This window comes from Canis lupus, chromosome X (assembly GCF_003254725.2).
Source record: "Canis lupus dingo isolate Sandy chromosome X, ASM325472v2, whole genome shotgun sequence".
In the NCBI taxonomy this organism is placed as follows: domain Eukaryota; kingdom Metazoa; phylum Chordata; class Mammalia; order Carnivora; family Canidae; genus Canis; species Canis lupus.
Window position 1 is genome coordinate 21353829 of NC_064281.1, and position 21052 is coordinate 21374880.

At 36.8% G+C, this 21052-nt stretch overlaps 2 protein-coding genes across 8 annotated transcripts in view; one reads left to right on the forward strand and one right to left on the reverse strand.

Moving 5' to 3' along the window:
* LOC112654455 (melanoma-associated antigen B18-like) overlaps nucleotides 1–21052 on the forward strand; it is a 301121-nt gene that overhangs the window by 134037 nt on the left and 146032 nt on the right. The gene's annotated exons all lie outside the window — the stretch shown is intronic.
* LOC112654486 (proteasome maturation protein-like) overlaps nucleotides 731–21052 on the reverse strand; it is a 77861-nt gene continuing 57539 nt past the window's right edge. For both annotated transcript variants that reach the window (XM_035711978.2, XM_035711975.2), the window contains 2 exons: nucleotides 7996–8102; nucleotides 731–1264 (listed from right to left, as the gene is read on the reverse strand). In XM_035711978.2, the coding sequence (XP_035567871.1) occupies nucleotides 876–1253 (378 nt within the window). In that variant the 5' untranslated portion in view covers nucleotides 1254–1264; nucleotides 7996–8102 and the 3' untranslated portion in view covers nucleotides 731–875. The remainder of the gene's footprint in view (nucleotides 1265–7995; nucleotides 8103–21052) is intronic.

The following is a 21052-nucleotide window of genomic DNA, read 5'->3' on the forward strand; positions in this document are numbered from 1 at the left end:
CACATCGGGCTCCCAGCATGGAGTCTGCTTCTCCCTCTGCCTGTGTCTCTGCCTCTCTCTCTGTGTGTCTCTCGTGAATAAATAAATAAATCTTTAAAAAATAATAATTATGGAACTTGTTCAGGGATACATAGTGTGTGTTTATGAAATTCTAATTTCTTTTCAATTTAATAATCTTGTGATATATAAATCTATGCATTACAATAGTGTAATCAACATATGCTGGTTGATTTTTCATTTTAAAGACAAGACCAAAATCAAAACCTTTGAACTTACTATACTTTTGAAACTGAAAGAATCAAATAGCTACAATTCTAAAATAGCATCAATAAATCCAGTATTTTTCTTGTAAGTATCAATAGGCTATACTGAAACAAGGTAAAATATAAATACCCTACACTGTACTTAATTTGAAGTGTTACCACTGAAATCAATTATAGATGTTTATTCTGAAATGCTACTATGAAGGTTGTAGACTCAAATGCTGATAAATGGTAATCAAAATTAAATTTATGGGATACCCAGAAAACAGACTGAATGAAACCTATACAATTTAAAAATACTCATTAACAGCAATTTTTGAAAGACATATAGAAGGCTATTATTTTCATATAGATCGGGAGTTTTTAAAATCATCTCCCTTTAGTGCTTCAATTGTCACATGGCCATACCATAAACCAAAGACTAAATCATTTCAATTGATCACAAATACTATTTAGGCAAAACTCTCATGTGTCAGTATTTTTAATGTTGTATACATCAAATTATAGTAAAAAGATGACCATAAACAACATACAGCCCCTCTATTTTCATGAACAGCATAACAGATTACAGTAAAACGAGTTTATATTCCACCATCAAGTGTGGTTCTCCCATTAGTTCACTTGTGACATGTCATTAAGAATATCTTCAAATCCAATAGTCTCATCATTACCCCTTAAAATATCCAATGAAAAGTTTGAGCTTGGGAGAAATGGAAGACGCTGAACCTGCTGCACTGCCTTGAATTCCATTTGTAATTTTAGTGGAGCAAACAGACCTTGGATGTTTCTTAGTGTAGAAAAATTCATTTTATCTTGGTTGAGCTGGAAATTTTTTTCTGTTAATTCAAGAGGATGACTGGGCAAAAGCTCATTTTTCATGCAAGGGAGACCTTTTCGAAGAAGATCACGCTGTTCAAAAGTTCCACTTGCTGAAAGTTCAGTAACTGGAATATTGTCCTTCAGCTGAGATCCAAGTCCTCTGGCATTCATCTTCACTTGCTCTGTGGACAGCCACTAAGCTCTATTACCATCAGCCGGCCAAGAATTATCTTTTAAATTCATATGTAGGGGATCCCTGGGTGGCTCAGTGGTTTAGTGTCTGCCTTTGGCCCAGGGCGCGATCCTGGAGTCCCGGGATCCAGTCCCACATCGGGCTCCCGGCATGGAGCCTGCTTCTCCCTCCTCCTGTGTCTCTGCCTCTCTCTCTCTCTCTCTCTCTCTCTTTCTCTCCCTCTCCCTCCCTCCCTCCCTCCCTCTCTGTCTATCATAAATAAATAAATAAATAAATCTTTAAAAAAATAAATAAATTCATATGTGATCATGTCTCTTTCCTGATCAAAACCCTGTGATTGGGATCCCCGGGTGGCGCAGCGGTTTAGCGCCTGCCTTTGGCTCAGGGCGAGATCCTGGAGACCCGGGATCAAATCCCACGTCGGGCTCCCGGTGCATGGAGCCTGCTTCTCCCTCTGCCTGTGTCTCTGCCTCTCTCTCTCTCTCTCATGAATAAATAAATAAAATCTTAAAAAAAAAAAAAAACACCTGTAATTGTTTCCCACCCACTTATAATTAAAACTCTTTACCTGGGAAGCCTGGGTGGCTCAGAGGTTGAGCACCTGCCTTCAGCCCTGAATGTGATCCTGGAGTCCCAGGATTCAGTCCCACATCAGGCTCCCTGCATGGAGCCTGCTTCTCCCTCTGCCTATCTCTGCCTCTCTCTCTGTGTGTCTCTCATGAATTAATACATAAAATCTTTAAGAAACCAAACAAAACAAAACTCTTTACCTTGACCTACCAAGAAGAATCTCCTGTCTCATTTTTCAGCCTCACTTTTTTGCTCTATGATAGTGTATTTTATAACAAGAAATATGTATTTGATCTTTGTCCCTATTTCTGGCACAGAACTCCTAAAACCCTTGGTATTTCTTGTGATGAGAGCCACAAAGATGTCTTTTGTTGTGTTAGTGACACCTCAGGATAGGGGAGGGTTGCCAGAAGAGTCAACCATACATGATTAGAGGGTTGGAATTTGTAGTTCAGGGAGGGGAGAAGGGTGGAGACTGAGTTCACTTGCCCATGGCCAATGACTTAATCATTGATGCCTTTGTAATGAAACCTCCATAAAAACCTAAAAGGACAGTGTTCAGAGGGCTTCCAGGTTGGTGAGCATGTAGAGATTTAGGGAGAGTGGTGCACTGTAGGTAGCATGGAAGTTCCTTGCCCTTACCCCATATTTTGTCCTATAGATCTCTTCTATCTGGCTGTTCCTGAGTTATATCCTTTTATTATGAACTAGTGATCTGTTAAGTAAAATTTTTCTCTGATTTCTGTCAGCTGCTTGAGTAAATTAATTGGACCAAGAGGTGGGTCATGGGAACCTGACTTATATAGCCAGTCATTCAGAAGCACCGGTGACAGCCTGGATTTGTGATTGGCATCTGAAGCCTAAGGGAGAGGGGATCATTGGAACCTCTAATCTATAGCTAGTTGGTTAGAATTACAGGTGATAATCTGGGTTTATGATTGGTATCTGAAATGGAGGGGGAGGGAGTCTTATAGGACTGAACCCATAAAATGTGAGGTCTGATGCTCTCTCCAGGTGGACAGTGTCCAAATTGAGTTTAATTCTAGAATATCCAGCTGGTGTCTGGGGAATTGGTGGTATGGGGAGAATTGCCCTGCCACCTCATGGGGGAACTGAGTACAGATCACTTTATCAACCCTCTCCTTTGCTCATTTTACTCAAGCCACAGTGGACTTCTTGCTCATTTGTCGTTGCTTATTGGTCAGTTGTGCCAAGCTAATTCCACCTAGGAGTTTTACCACTTGATGGTCCCTCTTCTTGAAATATTATTTCCTTCAATCTGCACATGGCTTGCTTCTTCCCATTCCTGAAGTTTCTGCTCAAATGTCACATCTTCAGAGAGTCCTTCCCTGACCATAACTCTACCACATACTATTGTCTCTTCATATGACTAATAAAAAACTGAAATTATTTGTTTACATTACAATGTAAATTCCATAGAAGCTGAAATACCATATATCTCATTCACAATTATATCTTTGATATCTAGAGCAGTATCTGACATATAATAGGCACTTGGTTAAAAAAAAAGCTTATTAAATAAATGGTAAAGGAGTGAATGAATGAAGTCATCTCAGAATTAAATATCTTTATAGAATATGTCAAACATGATTCCATGCCGCTTATCTGTTAAATTATGGAAGATCATACTTTCTGTATAAGTAACTGTCCTTTCCCAGTTGAAGGTAATTATATCAAATCTATATACAAGAGCAATATCATAGGATTTTACTATCCTTTTTTCTAGGTTCTGTTTCCTTTTTTAACCCTAGAAAACAATATCCCCTTCCATAGTCCTCAATTTACCACCTTGCACATATTCAGTCTGAGTCACCTAGGAGGCTTATGCTCTCCTACTGTACCTTACTGTCAAAATAAGACTGTTGATTACATTTTCTGATGGAGAGACGATGCCCATTTTTATGAACAGTCAGTGGTTTGCCTTTACTAGATATTTGTTCATTATTTTTAACTTGCATATAAGACTTAGCTCAGTAAAAATATTTTAGACAATAAAAGCTATGAGAGGACTTCTGCTTTCAGATTGGACATGTAAAGAGCTTGGAAGTCTTCACTCCAAACCTTACTACAAGAAAAATGTGAACAAACTGAAGATCAGTTTTTCTTGGACTCATCAGAGAAGTATCACAGGGAACACTTGTACCCACAAACTGGAAGCACAGGCGTATCAAAAGATTTGAAGTCAAGCTCTGCTTACCTAGAACAGAAGCCACTAGAGCCTTAAAATGCTAGGAACACATAAGTGTCAATTTTGAGGAATTGCTGGAGGGTGGGTATAGATCAGTTTGAGAGGGAGGAAGTCCCAGGGACCACAGTCTTGGGGACTTCCCATATTTTTATCGATTTGGCCTGTCAGAATCCCAGCAGGTTTTCACAGTAAAAATCCAAAATAGATACACTCTGGGCTATGGAAAGGTAGGGAGAGAATAATCCTAGCGACACAACAGCCTTTAGGACAGGCTGCCTGAAAATATGCTACTTTGGCATATGGGTTATTTTGAATTAAATTTATATAAGGAACAGCTGATATAAGAAGAGCACTCTGACCATCCTTTGTTTCCCTAAAAGCAGGAAATAAATCTCCCATACGAAAGGTACCTGCCCTCTACTAGGAGTAAAGGAGACCCCCTAATTGCCAGAGATAGGGAATTCAAGGCCAAGAAAGCTGTATAAAACCTTGTTACTCATTTACCATTTTACTACCCCAAGCTCAAACTTGTTTGTCTTGCCACTTCTTCCCAAGTTTGTTTCCTTTTAAAAAGGTATAAAAACTGCCTGCTTTGGTCACTTCTTTGGGTCCCATATCTTAGTTTTCCATATATACAAATTTTTTTCTTCTAATTTTTCTTACATCAGTTTAATTATGAGACCAGCCAAAGCAGTCAAGGGGAATAGAATGCTTTCAGAGTTGGCACCTAGGTAGCTCAGTCAGTCTCCCTTAGGCTCAGGTCATGATCTTGGGGTCCTGGGATCAAGCCCCAGGTCAGGCTCCCTGCTCAGTGGGGAGTCTGCTTCTCCCTTTCCCTCTGTGCTTGTATGTGCACGCACTCTCTCTCTCAAATAAATAAATAAAATAAAAATCTAAAAAAAAAAAAGAAAACTGAAAAAGCCTACTCTCTAGAGTAAAAGACTTAAGAGCCTTATCCCAGATTGGGGTAACAGACTTAAAAGCCTTATCCCAGATGTCTTTCACTCCAGCCCCATCTAGACTTCCTGTCTCATCTACAGAGAGTATAAAAGCTATACCACCAAGAAACACTTAGAAGGAGCACATCCCAGAGGCACAGTTTCACTAAATGAGGAGGATTTAATCAGAACCCTTCTCCTCTCCCATGCCTTGTGACTATACCAACAGAGCTCCAGTATAGTAATAGTGGATAACCTCTGAGAAAGCTGCAAGATGCAGATTCTGAGGAGGTATTATTAAGGAAGCTCCAAAATCAAAAAGGAAGTTTAACAAACAAACAAAAAACCAAGGGCATTTAGAGGAATTTTAAGCCTCTGATATCTATGACAATATTAAACACAGCCTCATTCATTGGTTGATATGTATCCTTATACTAAAATCCTACTTACTCAGTTCCTATTATCAGATATAACAAGTGTGGGTATCAAAAAAGAATTATAAGGTATGCCAAAAGACAGGGACCAAATAACAGTCTGAAAGGAAAAAGGAAACATCAGGACCAGAATCACAATATGACATATTTGTTAGAATGATCAGATTGGGAATTTAAATAACTGATTAATATGTTGAGTACCCTAATAAAAACACTAGAGAGCATACCAAAAAAGATGGGTAATACAAGCACAGAGATGGAAACTAAGAAATAATCAGAAGGAAATATGAAAAATATAAACACTGTACAGAAATGAAGAATATCTTTGATGGGCTCATCAGTAGAATGGACATGCCTATGGAGAAAATCAATGATCTTGAAAATAATTCAGTAGTACTTGCCAAACTAAAATGCAAAGAAAAAGAATAATTTTAAAAACAAGAATATCCAAGAACTATAGGGTATTTTCTCATGGTGTGACATGTGAATAATTTTAATATCAGAAGAAGAACGAATGGAGAAGAAATTTTTGAAGTTACAACAGTTGAGAAATTTTGAAATTAATGACAGACACCTACTTTCCCATCCCAGAAAGTACTCTACAGCTTGGCATATCATATTCAAACTTGAGGAAACCCAAAACAGAGAAAATGTTGCATGGAGTCAGGGGGTTCAAGGAAAAAAAAAAAAAACTGTGACTTAGAATTCTATATCCAACACAATTATTATTCAAAAGTGAAGAAATAAAGCCATTTTCTGACTAAAAAACACCCCAGATTATATTGCCACTAGACCTTCCCTATAAGGATTGTTAAAAGAATTTCTTGAGGGATCCCTGGGTGGCTCAGCGGTTTAGCGGTTTAGCACCTGCCTTTGGCCCAGGGCATGATCCTGGGATCCCGGGATCGAGTCCTGCGTTAGGCTCCCTGCATGGAGCCTGCTTCTCCCTCTGCCTCTTTCTCTCTCTCATTAATAAATAAAATCTTAAAAAAAAAAAAAAGTTCTTGACGTAGATGGAAAATGAGTAGGTTAGAAACTCTGATCTATGTAAAGAAGAATGTCAGAGAAAGCATAGATAGTTATAAAATCTTGTATTTTTCTTATTCTTAATTGATTTAAAAGATAACTTTAAAACTAGTTACAGTGTACTGGTAATTATATGGCTAAGTATATGAAATTACAGAAATGTCTTAAGAGATGGAAGAAATTGGAATACACTATTATAAGAGACTACACAACAGCAACAGCATTATTTGGAAGACTTAGATTAGTTTAAAATACATATTGGAAGTCTTAGCACAGTTATTAAAAAACTTTTAAAAGAAGTATAATGGATATACTAAGAGAGGAGATAAAATGGGATGATATAAAAGGCTCATTTAAAATCAGACAAGGAAAAAAAATAAAAATAAAAATAAAAATTAAAAATAAAACCAGACAATGCAAGGGGAAAAGGCAGAGGAGAGGGGTGTAAAAGAAATGAAAAAATCTGCAGTGAATGGAAAAGTTATAAATATGGTAGATATTAATTCAACTATATGAGTAATTACTTAAAATATTACTCATCTAAATAAGCCAATTAAAAAACAGATTTCCCGAGTGGATAAAAGGAAAGATCCAACTGTATGTTGTCTACAAGTATTTTATTTAAAATAAAAAGATTCAGGAGCACCTGGGTGGCTTGGTGGTTGAATGTTTGCCTTTGGTTCAGGTCATGATCCCAGGGTCTTGGGATAATGTCCCACATCAGGCTCCCTGTGGGGAGCCTGCTTCTCTCTCTGCCTATGTCTCTGCCTCTCCCTCTGTGTGTCTCATGAATAAGCAAATAAAATCTTTAAAACGAATAAATAAAATAAAAGATTTAGATAAGTTAAAGGAATGGAGAAGCATATACCAGTCAAACATTTATCAAAAGAAAGCTGGAGCAGCTATATTAATTTCAGGAAAAGTAAACTTCAAACAAAGGAAAATAATCATGGATAAAGAGACAGCATTATATAAGGACAAAGGAGTTAATTCTCAAAGAAGGCCTAACAACCTGAAATGTGAATGCACCTAACAAGAGAGTGCAAAAATATGTGAAATAACAACTCATAGAACTAAAAGGGGAAATAAGCAAATCCACTATTATAGTTGGAGGCTTCAACACTCTTCTTTCAATAACTGATAGGTCAGGTAGACAGGAAATCAGTACAAATACAGTTGACCTGAATATCTTTAACAATCCACTTAATCTGTTATTTTATTTATAGGATACTCCATCTAACAACAGCAGAATACACATTTTCCTTAAGCTCACTTGGAACAGTTACTAAGACGAACCACATTCTGGGTCATAAAATTCCCCTTAAGAAATTTAAAAGAATAGAAATCATGTAGAGTATGTGCTCAGACTATAGAACAATTAAATAGAATTCTATAACAGAAGATAACTGGAAAATGCCCAATTATTTGGAAATTAAACAGTATGCTTCTAAAATAAAAATCTAAAAATCTAAATAACACATGGCTCAAAGATGCATCAAGAGAAATTTAAACATATCTTGAACTAAATGAAAATTCAACTTACCAAATTTGTGGGATGGAATGAAAGGTGTACTTAGATATTCTGCCCTCCAGGAGATGGAACGTCACTCACTTCTTACTCCTTAGGTGTGGGCCAAGCATAGTGCATTCCTTTAAAAAATTAAGTACAATATGGAAAGAGGAGGAAAAGAGTAATTATTCAGTGGAGAAATCTCACTATCTTAACCAGGCAGTCAAGGTTAACATCAATGGTGAGAAGTCATGTTGATGTCAAGAAAATGACCTATTATCTTATGGTCTTTCTCCCCCAAACATGTAACTTCAGTCTAATCATGAGAAACACATCACACAAATTCTAATTGAATGGAATTCTACAAAACGCCTAACCAATGATATTGAAACTGTCAAGGTAATAAAAAATGAGAAATGTCTGAGAAACTATCACAGCCAAGAAGAACCTAAAGAGATAAGACGACTACATGCAATGTGGCACCCTGAAACAACAAAAAAAGAAAACAAAAAACAATGTGAGGTAAAAATGAAGGAAACCTGAAAGATTAAAGGACTTTTGTTTGTAATAATAATAATGGATCACTGTTGGTTAATTAGTTGTAACAAATATGCTGCACTAATGTCATGTAACATAAAATAGGAGAAATGATGTGTGGTATATAGGAAATACGTAATTTTTGATAAATCATAAACTTCTAAAAGAAAAAGTTTATATTTTAAAAAGCAGTAGGGAATTGTTTCCATGTACAGGTAAGTCCTGAGTTTATCCTTTCAGGGTAATGAAGTTGTGTAATCCCCACTTCCACATAAACTCTCTACTCATTTTGAGTTTAATAGGAAATTGAACAGTTGAAGACCTATTTTAGGAGGCTTTGTGACTAAAGAGGATTATAAGCATCTCCTTCAGGGACCCGGAGTGTGTCCTGCTCTTAACTCAAGTCTGCTCAGCCAAAGCTCTTCTCTGCACTGTCCATCTGACCTTGTCTTCCTGTCACACAACGACTCAAACATACATGGAATTATTAGCACAGTATATTCCTTGTATACAAGGGAAACTAATGCACATATTGATTTTTATCTATGAAAGGCAAGAAATGGGGTATATAAGAGAAAGAGAAGAAAACACTGCAAAGTTCTAGAAATGACAAGCTTTGTTTTCCTCTTCTTGAGTTACTTGCTGGTTGCCTGGCAGCCCGCACTGGTTGGGGTACTCTGCCCTTTTAATGGCTCACCAAAGGAGGCAGTTTGGTTGTGGGGAGACCCCCCTGAAGACCCTGAGAATGTAACTGTGCCCTACACCTGACCGGCTGCTTCCATATTATGTCTTTCACTCTCCTTCTTAGCACTTCCATCTTAGTTATCCCAAGTCTGCATCTTTGCCCTTAGAGAATTTTTCTCCCTCTCCTGCCTCAGCACAACTTTATGTTTCCTTTCCCTCAAGCCTGAAACCCCATTTCCTTCTTAAGATGTTGCAGTCATCAATTCAGGTAGTTATGTTCCGTCTTCCTATCATCATCCAACTTTCCTGATATCCTGAAGCATTGTTGTATGCCTCCTTTATTTCTTGGCAAATTTCTGGCAATAAGGTTTCTGGATTATTGTAGTACATACTCTTACTTAATATCAGTGTTACTGAGCAGCAAAAGTTGTAGCTGCAAGTCAAGTGTTAGTGCTGCCCATGTCTGCCTCATTATAAGGAGAGCCCTCTACATGTCATTTTCACTTCAATCCTGTGTGTAAAAACACTAGCATTAGTATCACATTGAAGGTTTTGGGTATAATTCTAAGAGCTGGTATTTATTCTTTTATGTCTTGAGAAGCTCCTGATTTTACTTATTTAATTACAGGTAGATTTTTCTTTGAACCAGAACAAGCTGAAGTAATGATTTCTCTTTGGAGTAGAAGTTATGGTTGTTGATGTGCTAATTATCTCATTTCTTCTTCCTCAAGGAGGGAAGGAAGACTGTGCATGTGTGAATTTGTGTGTATGCATGCGTGCACATTTATTGTTGTTTAATTTATAATGACTGCTTGCAGTCTGGGATTTTGATTCTTTCCTGCTGGATTTTTGTTTTTGTCTCCGTTTTGAATTTTTCAAAAGTGCTTTTGCCCCACTTAAATATTAGCTGTGTGTTCTTGTTATCTCCTGATTTTCCAGATATTGATTTGTTTTTTGCTAAGGCACAAAGTCATTATCATTTATGCTCTAGTTTTTTTCTTTAGGCTTTTCTAAGTAAAAAAAAAAAAAAAGAATTATAAGCAGTATAAATGTGTTGTTACTTTTCAGATTTCACTGCCCATTCTGGCAAAGGACAGTTGTGTGAAATTTTATGGCCAAATTTAAAAAGAAAAAAGATGTTCAAGAGCAACATAAGGATGGAAATATTCTGTAGTCTGCATCTTCTACTGTGGTAGCCATTATGCATCCATAGCTACTGAGCCTGTAAGATGTGGCTAGTACAACTGGGGAATTGAAGTTTTAACTTTATTTTTTTTGTCTATTTAGTTTGTTTTTTTTGCTTCATTTAGTTTTGCTTCATGTAGTTTTAATTAATTTAAACTTGAGTGGATATAGTCGCATGTGGCTACCAGACTGGACATCACAGCTCTGAGGCTGGCAAGTACTCTTGTATGACTTTACTGCATGCTTTATTACATTTTAGTATGTAATTTAGTTCCTTCACCCAGAAAACAAACTGAAAACATAAAAAAAAAAACCTGTGTGAATTAATGGTTGTTGTTAATGTATGGTTGACTGCATTCCAAAGACAGGCTACATCAATGCAGATACAATAACTTTCTTGAAAATAATTTAACTGCAGTGTCGTCTGTCATAAATGATAACGCTATTTACTAGTTGTATTAGTTTACTATTGTTGCTGTAACAAATACAAAAAACTTAGTGGCGTGAAACAACACAGATTTGTTATTCTATAGTTTTGGAAGTCAGAAGTCTAAAATCAGTTTCTCTTGGCTAAAATGAAGATGTTGGCAGGCCTGTACTCCATCTGGGAACTTTAGGGGAAAATCCATTTCCTTGTCTTTTCCAGCTACTAGAAACCATCACATTTATTGACTAGTGGCCCTTTCCTCCATCTTCAAAACCAGAAGTGTAGCATCTTTGCTCCTCTCTAACCTCTGCTTCCATCCTTAAACTTTCTCTCTGACTCTGTTCCTCCTGCCTCCCTCTCATAAGGATGCTTGTGGTTAGATTGAGCCCAGAATAATCTCCCCTGTCAAGACCCTCAATCACATCTTCAGTGTCCTTTTGCTATTTAAGGTACCATATTCACAGATACTGAGTATCAGGATATCTTTGGGGCACCATTATTCTGTCTTCCACACTAGTGTAGTAAACAGTTTGCCTAGGAGTTGACTGATAATGGATTTTGAGGTTGGATTTTTGAAAGTGATCGTTTCTAGGGTTGCTCGTGACTAAAATTTATGCTATGGTGCGTATGACCCAAACAGATATCCTGATCTGTTATCTCACCACATCTAGCAATGCCCTCTAGGTCTCTGCACTGACATTTAGGACTTCCCTCAGAGTATGGAAAGCCAGGTCCTACGAGTAATATCTGGGCACACATCTCACTGATGAGAAAACTCCGTATCTCTACTAATGAGAATCATATTTTCAGAAATAAACTATAAATGTTCTGGTGTTTTACGACTGAAAGAGTAGGCTGACAGATACTCCTTCCCATGATTTGCACCTCAAGTTTGCTGAAAGACTTCTGAGAGGATTCTGCTGTGTTTGTCAGCATCTGACTGGTATTTTAACTTTCATGTGGAATGTGAACTAGTATTTTTAATGTCAGTGGAGAAGGGAGAAGCAGAAGGAGAAAAGGATGGATGGCCCCACTGGATTTTATTAAGCTCTATATGTCCAATGCTATTCAGAGATTTTTGAGGTGGGTAGGTGGAATAAGTTACATTGGGCAGCTCAGGTGGCTCAGCAGTTTAGCACCTGCCTTCCGCCCAGGGTGTGATCTTGGAGTCCCAGGATTGAGTCCCGTATCGGGCTCCCTGCATGGAGCCTGCTTCTCCCTCCGCCTGTGTCTCTGCCTCTCTCTCTCTGTCTCTCATGAATAAATAAATAAAATCTTAAAAAAAAAAAAGAAATAAGTTACATTGGATTGTAACATGCTAAAAACTGTGAGAGAAGCAGCTTCCCACAGGTAAATGTGTAAATATAGTTCAGATATATGTAGGATAGGGATGGTTGTAGACAGCATGTCCTCATTTTTCATTTCTGAGCTTAAACATCTCTTCCTTCACTGATCATTCCCCGGGACTGAGTTTGATGCCAAGTGTTTTTACCTTATGTTAGTGGTATTTTGCTGCACATTATAACTGTTGGTTTACCTATGCTTCTTAAATAAACCCGTATCCCCACCTAAATCAGTTTCTTTTCCTTTCCCCTGCATATTAGTAAGTGTCACTTTTACTGCCTGGTCACTTAAGTCAGAAACCTAGGTCTGAGGCTATTCTCTCCCTCTCATCAGTACTTCCTGTACATCATTAAATACAAGTAATACTATCTTCAATATGTCTCTAAAACACATCTACTTCTCCCCATTCCCACTGTCCTTTCCCGAGTAAAGTTAACCGTTCCTGAATTTATTACAAGAGTCTCTGACTAGTCTCCTATTGCCTCCTTCGTGAGATCTTCCAACAGTGCAAATTCATCATAATCTTAGCTCCACCCTCCAAAAAGGTTCTCAAATCATTCTCCTTTCCTTTTACAGCAAAGAAGAATTATTTAAAGGTTTATAAGGCCTTGTTTTCACAAATTTCTCCATCTAGACTCTTACTTTTTTCCCATTGTGATAGCCAAAAATATAATGCAATACTCAAGAGTTCAGGGTTCTGGAATTAGAATTGTGTGTAATCTCAGTACAAGTCTGTGTGACTTGACAAGTTGCTTCCTTTCTGTGATTCAGGTATATCATCTGTTAAATTAAGATGATAATAATACCTTCTCAATTGACTCATGAGAATGCATAAAAAGGGCCTCATTACTGCATCTCATGTACTTCTAAATGCTCAATTATGTGTTATAATTATTAATATTATTATTCATAATTACAGGTGTTTTAGTTTGCGTTCCTCCAGAATTTGAGCTTGAAATGTAAATACTTTATTTGAGAGATAATCCCACCCAGTAACCAAGTGGAGAACAGAGAACTCAAATAGGGAAGAGAAGGAAGCCACTAAAAAGTGTGTTAATAAGCAGGTCACCATTATAGGGCTCCGAGACTCAATGTCAGTGTGAACACTGTAAGATTATGTTGAATACACTTCATGGTTACTACACCCAAGGAATAAGGAATTCAGGTCTTAGTCTCCAACTTGCATCTAGTATTTTTTCAGGGCCACGTTCAGGGACATCAACAACTCAGCTCCTCACACAGGTCAAACATACTCCTCTAGTCTGAGAAAGCAATCAGGCATAGAGTTATAGAGACTTGAAATGGGAAACTAGAATGACATGTAAATGATCTAGCAGTCAGGGCTTATGGAGCAGGCAGCTCTGCTACAACAGGTAAGATTGTACCTGAGGCTGAACTGAGGCTCAGTGAGGTGAAATGACTAGTCAGTCAGTCCAAGATCATTGCTAGAATGTGTTTGAGTCAGGATTTGGACCCAGGAACCTGAGAATCCAAAGTGCTTGACATTTGCTCCAGATGATGGTGATGATCAGGTGAGAAGTAGGGACTACATGACTAAATGTGAGGGGACCAGTGAAAGAAGTTGGAGAGGACTAAACACAGCGAGCCAGTCTGGTCAAATAACTCAGCTGTCTCCCACTGTTAGAAGCAGATTCATGAAAATATCCTCCTCTATCAATTTACCATTTAGTGAATATTTACTGGTAGGAAGCATTACATTAGAGTATGGTGTATCTTGGTATAAATTATATATCATAAAATACACTTTATATTAGATTCATGATTTGAATCAGGAAGTATGACTTTAGAATGTTCTCTTAGACTAAATTGCTTTTCATACTTCAAGTATTTAAGATTTCATAATAAGAGTCAGCCCTGATTCTGAATTTTGATTGTACCTCTAATTAAATACATAGCCTTTGGGAAAATTATTTGGTCTATCAATTCCTTAATTTAATTTTACATAAATGAATCTCATATAAGTACCTACCTCATATGGTAGATGTAATAACTAATGTGAGGATTCATTGAAAGTGATTAGTACAAAGAACATGAAAAATAGACTTAAGAAAATCATACAAAATGTATCTGCAAAGGGCAGATCTAAAAGGGCGAAAATATGGCAGATAGGAAGAACAAGACACTGCAGAGCAAACAGCCAACATTCCCAAAATTCTGAAGAAAAAAAACTACCGTAAACTCTAGCACAGTCAAGGAAAGATAACCTGAAATAAAGGGAGATTTGAATTTGTAGTTTAAAACAATCAGCATTTTTCATGTTCCAAAAATAATGAACAGATCAAGGCATAAATATATTCTGTGAAAATGTTTACAATTGAAGGATAAAGAGAAATTCTAAAAGCATCATTATAGAGAAACAAGGGGAAATATATCAGGTTTGCCTTTGAATTCTGGTTATATCATTAAAGACAAGTGGGACTGTAATAGTTTAAATAACTTGTCTGCAAATTACAAGAGCCTTCATTTAACTAGTTATAAACAAAAAGAAAATATGTAAAATGATAGGAAGTCCATAGATAAATTGGCTTACTTCATTGATTCACTAATCTTATTGAAGACCCACATAATTTCGAATATTCTTCTCTGCCATTCTCATTGTTGGCTTAATTATTGGTTTGAATACAAAATGGCTGCATGTTGATGAGTATACAGACATGATGATATTCAGAGGAATATAAAAGACTTTCTATTATTGGCATTCTATCTTAGTAGTGAAAAAAAAATCTTTCCCAGGAGTTGTCAGTAAATTCCATTTGTGAATTATTACTTATAGTTGCTTCACAGGCTGAATTCTGAACCAATGCCTGGCAATGAAAATAAGATAAGTGTAGAACAATGTGGAGCTCAGGATAGGATCAGCATCCCCTGAGTCATTTATGGGGGACAGAAGGAAGATTGAGACAATTGATTGATATCAGGGTTGAGAAGATAAGAGAGTAGTGGATCTTAGAAAGGCAGCTGATAGTGTGCACTGCAAAGACAGTGGATTAAGGGGAGCAAATTATAAATAAATTAGAAGGAAAAATGCTGTGACCACAAAACTACACCTATGCAACTTTCCATTCATATGTAACAATAATTTTTAGAAAGTTCTCAAAAATGCAAAGATTCAGATCTAATAACCAAAGGCAATTCCTAGAAACTATGTGAATTCATAACTTAGCCAACTGAATTACTGATATATATAAGTACTGATGATGAATTTTTTAAAGATTTATTTGAGAGAGAGAGAGAGAATACAAGTGGGGAGAAAGGCAGAAGGAGAGAAAGAATCCTCAAGCAGACTCCTGTTGAGCATGGAGCCCAATGCACGGCTCCATCCCAGGACCCTGAGTTCATGACCTGAGTTGAAATCAAGAGCCAGATGCCCAACTGACTGAGCCACCCAGTCACTCTCCTCTTTTCTTTCTTTTAAGATTTATTGAACCTTGAATTCAGTAGAAAATATAATATAATGAAATGTAAATTGCTATTTTGATCCCTGTAAAAACAGTTTAATATTAAAATTATTAAAGAAAAATGGCAAAGATATTTTAATCTAATTATAATAAACTAAACAAAAAATAGAAATCCCTCAATGCATTACAGTTGACAGAAGAATATGTAGTATACAAATACTAATTATTTTATCTTTTATTGAGATGAAACTATCTAACAATGGGGTTTCCTGGGTAAGAAAGTATCCTTGTTGAAAGGGAACATGTCCATAGCTCAATGATTGTTACCATTCTTTTCTTTTGATCTATCCCCAGTGGCTGTGCCAGCCCCTTGCTAAGTTACTGGGAAAAAATTAGAAGAAGATAAGTACAATATAAATAAACTACATAACTTACAAATTTTTTGAGGACAGTAATAAAGCAAAAATTGACAAGCTAAAAAAGAAAACATACGCATTAAAAGGAAAAAAATAAAAATTCAAGCACATAAAGAAATTCCATTAAATATTATATTAGAAGAACATATCAAGCTGCCATTTCTGGAGTGTAGATATTCTATCAATGTAATCACTTAGCAAGTACTAAAAAGGATTATGAGGAAGCATATAATCTAATCATGGTTCTAAGAAGACAGAAAGAGAAAGGACAAATAAGGGAAAGGAAGGGCAGATTCTTGATAATCATGTCATAGAAGAAAGATACTAATGATGGAGAATATATTTTTCAAACTAAGGATGAAAAATAATACAAGTAACAAAACACAAGTATGCATTAAATTTAGTTCCTCCAATAAAGGAAGCTCCAAAATTCTATTAAGAATTTGAGCTAGGGCAGCCCGGGTGGCTCATCGGTTTAGTGCTGCCTTCAGCCCAGGGCCTGATCCTGGAGACCTGGGATCGAGTCCCACATTGGGCTCCCTGCATGGAGCCTGCTTCTCCCTCTGCCTGTGTCTCTGCCTTTCTCTCTCTATGTGTCTCTCATGAATAAATAAATAAAATCTTTAAAAAAATAATCTGAGCTAGTTTAATAATATAAACTCCAAAAGTAAGAAAATGTGATCAAAGACGTGTTAGAAGAGAATTAAATGAAAAATTATTTCTAGAGGATTTGATAAAATGGTATATTGAATATATATATATATTTAAATATTTTATTTATTTATTTATGAGAGACAGGCAGAGAGCAGGGAGCCTGATATGGGACTCGATCGCAGGCCTCCAGGGTCACACCCGGAGCCAAAGGCAGATGCTTAACCACTGAACCACCCAGGTGTCCCTGAAAATACATTTAGATACAAGAAAATGACATAGCAAAAATATGTAATTAGATAAATATAAGTAATTTATAACTGGATTAGACAAAATACAGAAATTTCATTTACAAACCTATTAAAGGTAGGGAACCTGGATGGCTCAGTAGTTGAGCATCTGCCTTTGGCTCAGGTCATGATCCTGGGGTCCTACATCAGGCTCCCCACAGGAAGCCTGCTTCTCCCTCTGCCTATGTCTCTGCCTCTCTGTGTCTCTCATGAATAAATAAATAAAATCTTAAAAAAAACAACAAAAAAAACCATTAAAGGGGTGCCTGGGTGGCTCAGTCAGTTAGGTGTCCAACTTCATCTCAGATCATGATCTCAGAGTCCTGGGATCAAGCTGCATGTTGGGCTCCATGCTCAGTGGGGAGTCTGCTTGAGGATTCTCTCTCCCTCTCCCTTTGCCCCTATCCCCACTCTTGTGCTTGCTCTCTCTTTTTCTCAAATAAATAAATAAATTCTTAAAAAATATATTTATGGCCACATTATGCTTATTACAAAGTGAGAGAAAGATACTACATGAAAATAAAAATTACAGACCAATATCACTTATGAGTATCAATGCAAAAACCATCAACGGAATACAAGCAAGACAAATCCAATAGCACATTAACAAAATTACACACTATGATCCAGTGGGATTTATTCCTAGAATGCAAGGATGGTACAACATATGAAAATCAATTTAATGCACCACATTAACAGAATTAAGGAAAAACCATAGGATTATCTCTATTGATGCAAAAAAAAAAAGCATTTGACAAAATATAATGCCCTTTTATGATAAAAACACTCAAGAGCTAGGAATACAAGGAACTACTTAAGTGTAATACGAGGTATATATGAAAAACCTACAACTAACATCATATTCATTGATGAAAGACAGAATGTTTTTCTGTCAAGATCAGGAACTGGACAAGGATGCCTACTTTTATCAATTATATTCAATAATGTATTGAGAGCAATTAGCCAAGAAAAATAAATAAAAAGCATCCAAGGAGAAGGAAGGGGTAAAAGTATTTCTCTTAGCAGATGACATGATCTTGTATGTACAAAACCCTTAAGAGTACACATACGCCCCCCCTACACATGCACAAACTGTTAGAACTATAAATAAATTCAGCCAACTTACTGGATACAAAGTGGACATACATCATTCAGTTTCATTTCTATACACTAACAATAAAAAATACAAAAAGGAAATTAAGAAAACAGTTCATTTACAGTAGTCTCAAAAGAAAAAAATACTTAAGGGTAAACTTAATCAGGGAGATGAAAGAATTGTATGCTGAAAACTACAGAGCTGGGGTGCCTGGGTGGCTCAGTCCATTAAGCATCAGATTCTTGGTGTCTGCTCAGGTCATGATCTCAGGGTCGTGAGACTGAGCCCATGATGGGCTCCATGCTCAGCATGGAGTCTGCTTGGGATTCTTCTCCCTCCTTTGGTGCCCCTCCCCCCACTTGCTTGCAAAGTCTCTCAAATAAAATAAAATCTTAAGAAAAACCTACACACCTACATTGCCAAAAAAAATTAAAGAACAAACAAACAGATGAAAAGACATCTTATATTCATGGATTGGAAGTTTTAGTGTTAAGATGTCAGTATTATCCTGTATAATCTGTAGATTTAATGTAATCCTTATCAAAATCACAGTGAATTTTTTCTGTAGAAAGAGAAAACTTCATCTTAAAATTCATACGGAATAACAAGAGACCACAAATAGCCAAAATAATCTTGAAAAAGAAGAACAAAGTTGGTAGTTTCACACTTCCACACTTCAAAACTTACTGAGAAGCTGTAGTCTTGAAAGTGGTGTGGTACTGGCATGAAGACAGACATAAAGATCAACAGAATAGAATAGGAGCCCAGAAATAAACTCTCACATATGAAATAAAATGATTTTTTTAACAAGGATACCAAGACCGTTCAATGGGGAAAGGATAGTCTTTCCAACAGATATTGTTTTGTTTTTAAAGATTTTGTTTATTCCTCTCTAGAGAGAGAACAAGGGGAAGGGCAGAGAGGAGAGGGAGAAGTACAAGCAGACTCTGGCAAAGAGCCTCACACGGGGCTCAGTCTTAACAACCCTGAGATCATGACCTGAGCTGAAATCAAGATTCTGACACTTAGCTGACTGAGCCACCCAGGTGCCCCTCCAACTACATGGCCTTAAAAATAAGTTATAACCAGTTGTGAAAGCAAATTATTATTGAAGAAATATTTTGAGCTAAATGGTTGTTCTTTTGAAAGATGCACATACACCCTCATACAAGTCACAAAACTAAAAATGAGAAAATTGTGAGCATGCCAAGAGTCATATGGGAAAAGGAGATGAATACTCCATTGGAAGAAAAAAGCTAGAGTACAAAAGTTACAGAGCATCATAGAAGCCCAAATTTCAGTAGTTCTCAAAAAAAATTCTTAAGATTCTTATTTCCCCCCAAACTTGGCAGTTATGTTGATGACATGTGTATGGTGTGTGTGTGTGTGTGTGTGAGAGAGAGAGAGAGAGAGACTTGACAAGAGTCCTGGAATTGATAAAAATGCAGGAAAAAATAATGACACGTGCTATTTTTCGAAGTGTAAGCCCTTATAAAACCTGTTTGGAATTCAATTTAGCAATATGATAACAAATCCTAACATATTTAGTGAAAACAATTTCAAAGGCATTATGCTTAGGAAATCTTCAATGATGTATACAAAGTTTAGTGTGTAAGGATTTTCACCATAGCACTGATTCGCTCATTCAAATATTTATTGAGTGTGATCATGTAAAAATCACTGTTCTGGATTCCATTTTAATCCCATGTTTTATAGAGTTTACTTTTTAAAGAAGACACAGTGAAAAATGCAATGAATAAAAATGATAACTACATAAAGTGATAAGGGCTGTGAAAATCCTAAAATGAGGACCGTATGTTAGGTTTTTTTTTGTTGTTTTTTTTTTTTTTTTTAATATGTTAGATAGTTAAGGGCTCCCTAGGGTAGTGAAATTCCACCTGAGTTCTGACTGTTAAAAGGAGTCCCCAGGGCTTTGGGAACAGAATACTTTCCAAGCAGAGGAAACAGCAAAGACAAGTAGAGAAAGAAATTGGAATGTTTGAGCAACAGAAAAAGGAGTGTGTAAGCAAGCCCAGCTAGAACAGAATGAGAAGAAGAGAGATAGAATCCAAAAAGACAGGCAAGGAGATGTCTAAACCCTACACTAAGAGTTTGGATGTTGTTCTAGGCTCAAATTAGTTTTCTAATCAGAAATACTTACTATTCCTTTTCTGGAAAGATCTAAAGCCTACATAGCAAAAGGGCACATCTGTTTAATCTATATGGGTGGGCACATAGATGACTGTTATATTTTTTCCTATGCTATTGGTATTGGGATATTTGAGGTATTTTATAATTTTAAACCACATATAAGTAAATCTAAAATTACTATTTAAAAAGATCTATTATTTTTATAAAAAGTATAATGTAACCTGAAGCTACACAAGCACATATTGTATGTGGGCCGTCTCAATTAGTCTTACAATTTATTTTTATATCTCTACAGTGTGAATTGTTTGCCTAGAGAGTTTATAGTATTTGTTGACCATGTTTCAGTGTTTTTAACATAGAAAGTTTATTCTTCAGTCAGGGCATCATCTTTTAATTAATATAAATATTTTAAAGCATAGCCATGACTTTTCTGTCCAGTAATCCTGCTGGAAGTGCCAATGGTCCAAGGTCTGACGATTCAGAAGTAGTGCCTGGCTGAGCAATAGGGGTTTGCTTGGGGGCATGAAGACTGCTGGATCTGACCCTGGCAGGTGGCTTGCAGTGGGAGTGAGAATGAGTGGAAGTGTTTGGCAAGGCATTATGGGGGTGGGGGGCATCTTTGTACCCCTGCAGAGCCAGCAGGAGTGAGGAAGCATGATTATGCTAATAAGTGAAAGCCTGATTCCTTTTTTTTTTTTAAATAAATTAATTTTTTATTGGTGTTCAATTTACCAACATTCACAATAACTCCCAGTGCTCATCCCGTCAAGTGCCCCCCTCAGTGCCCGTCACCCATTCACCCCCACCCCCCGCCCTCCTCCCCTTCCACCACCCCTAGTTCGTTTCCCCGAGTTAGGAGTCTTTTTCTTCTCCCTTCCCTTATATTCCCT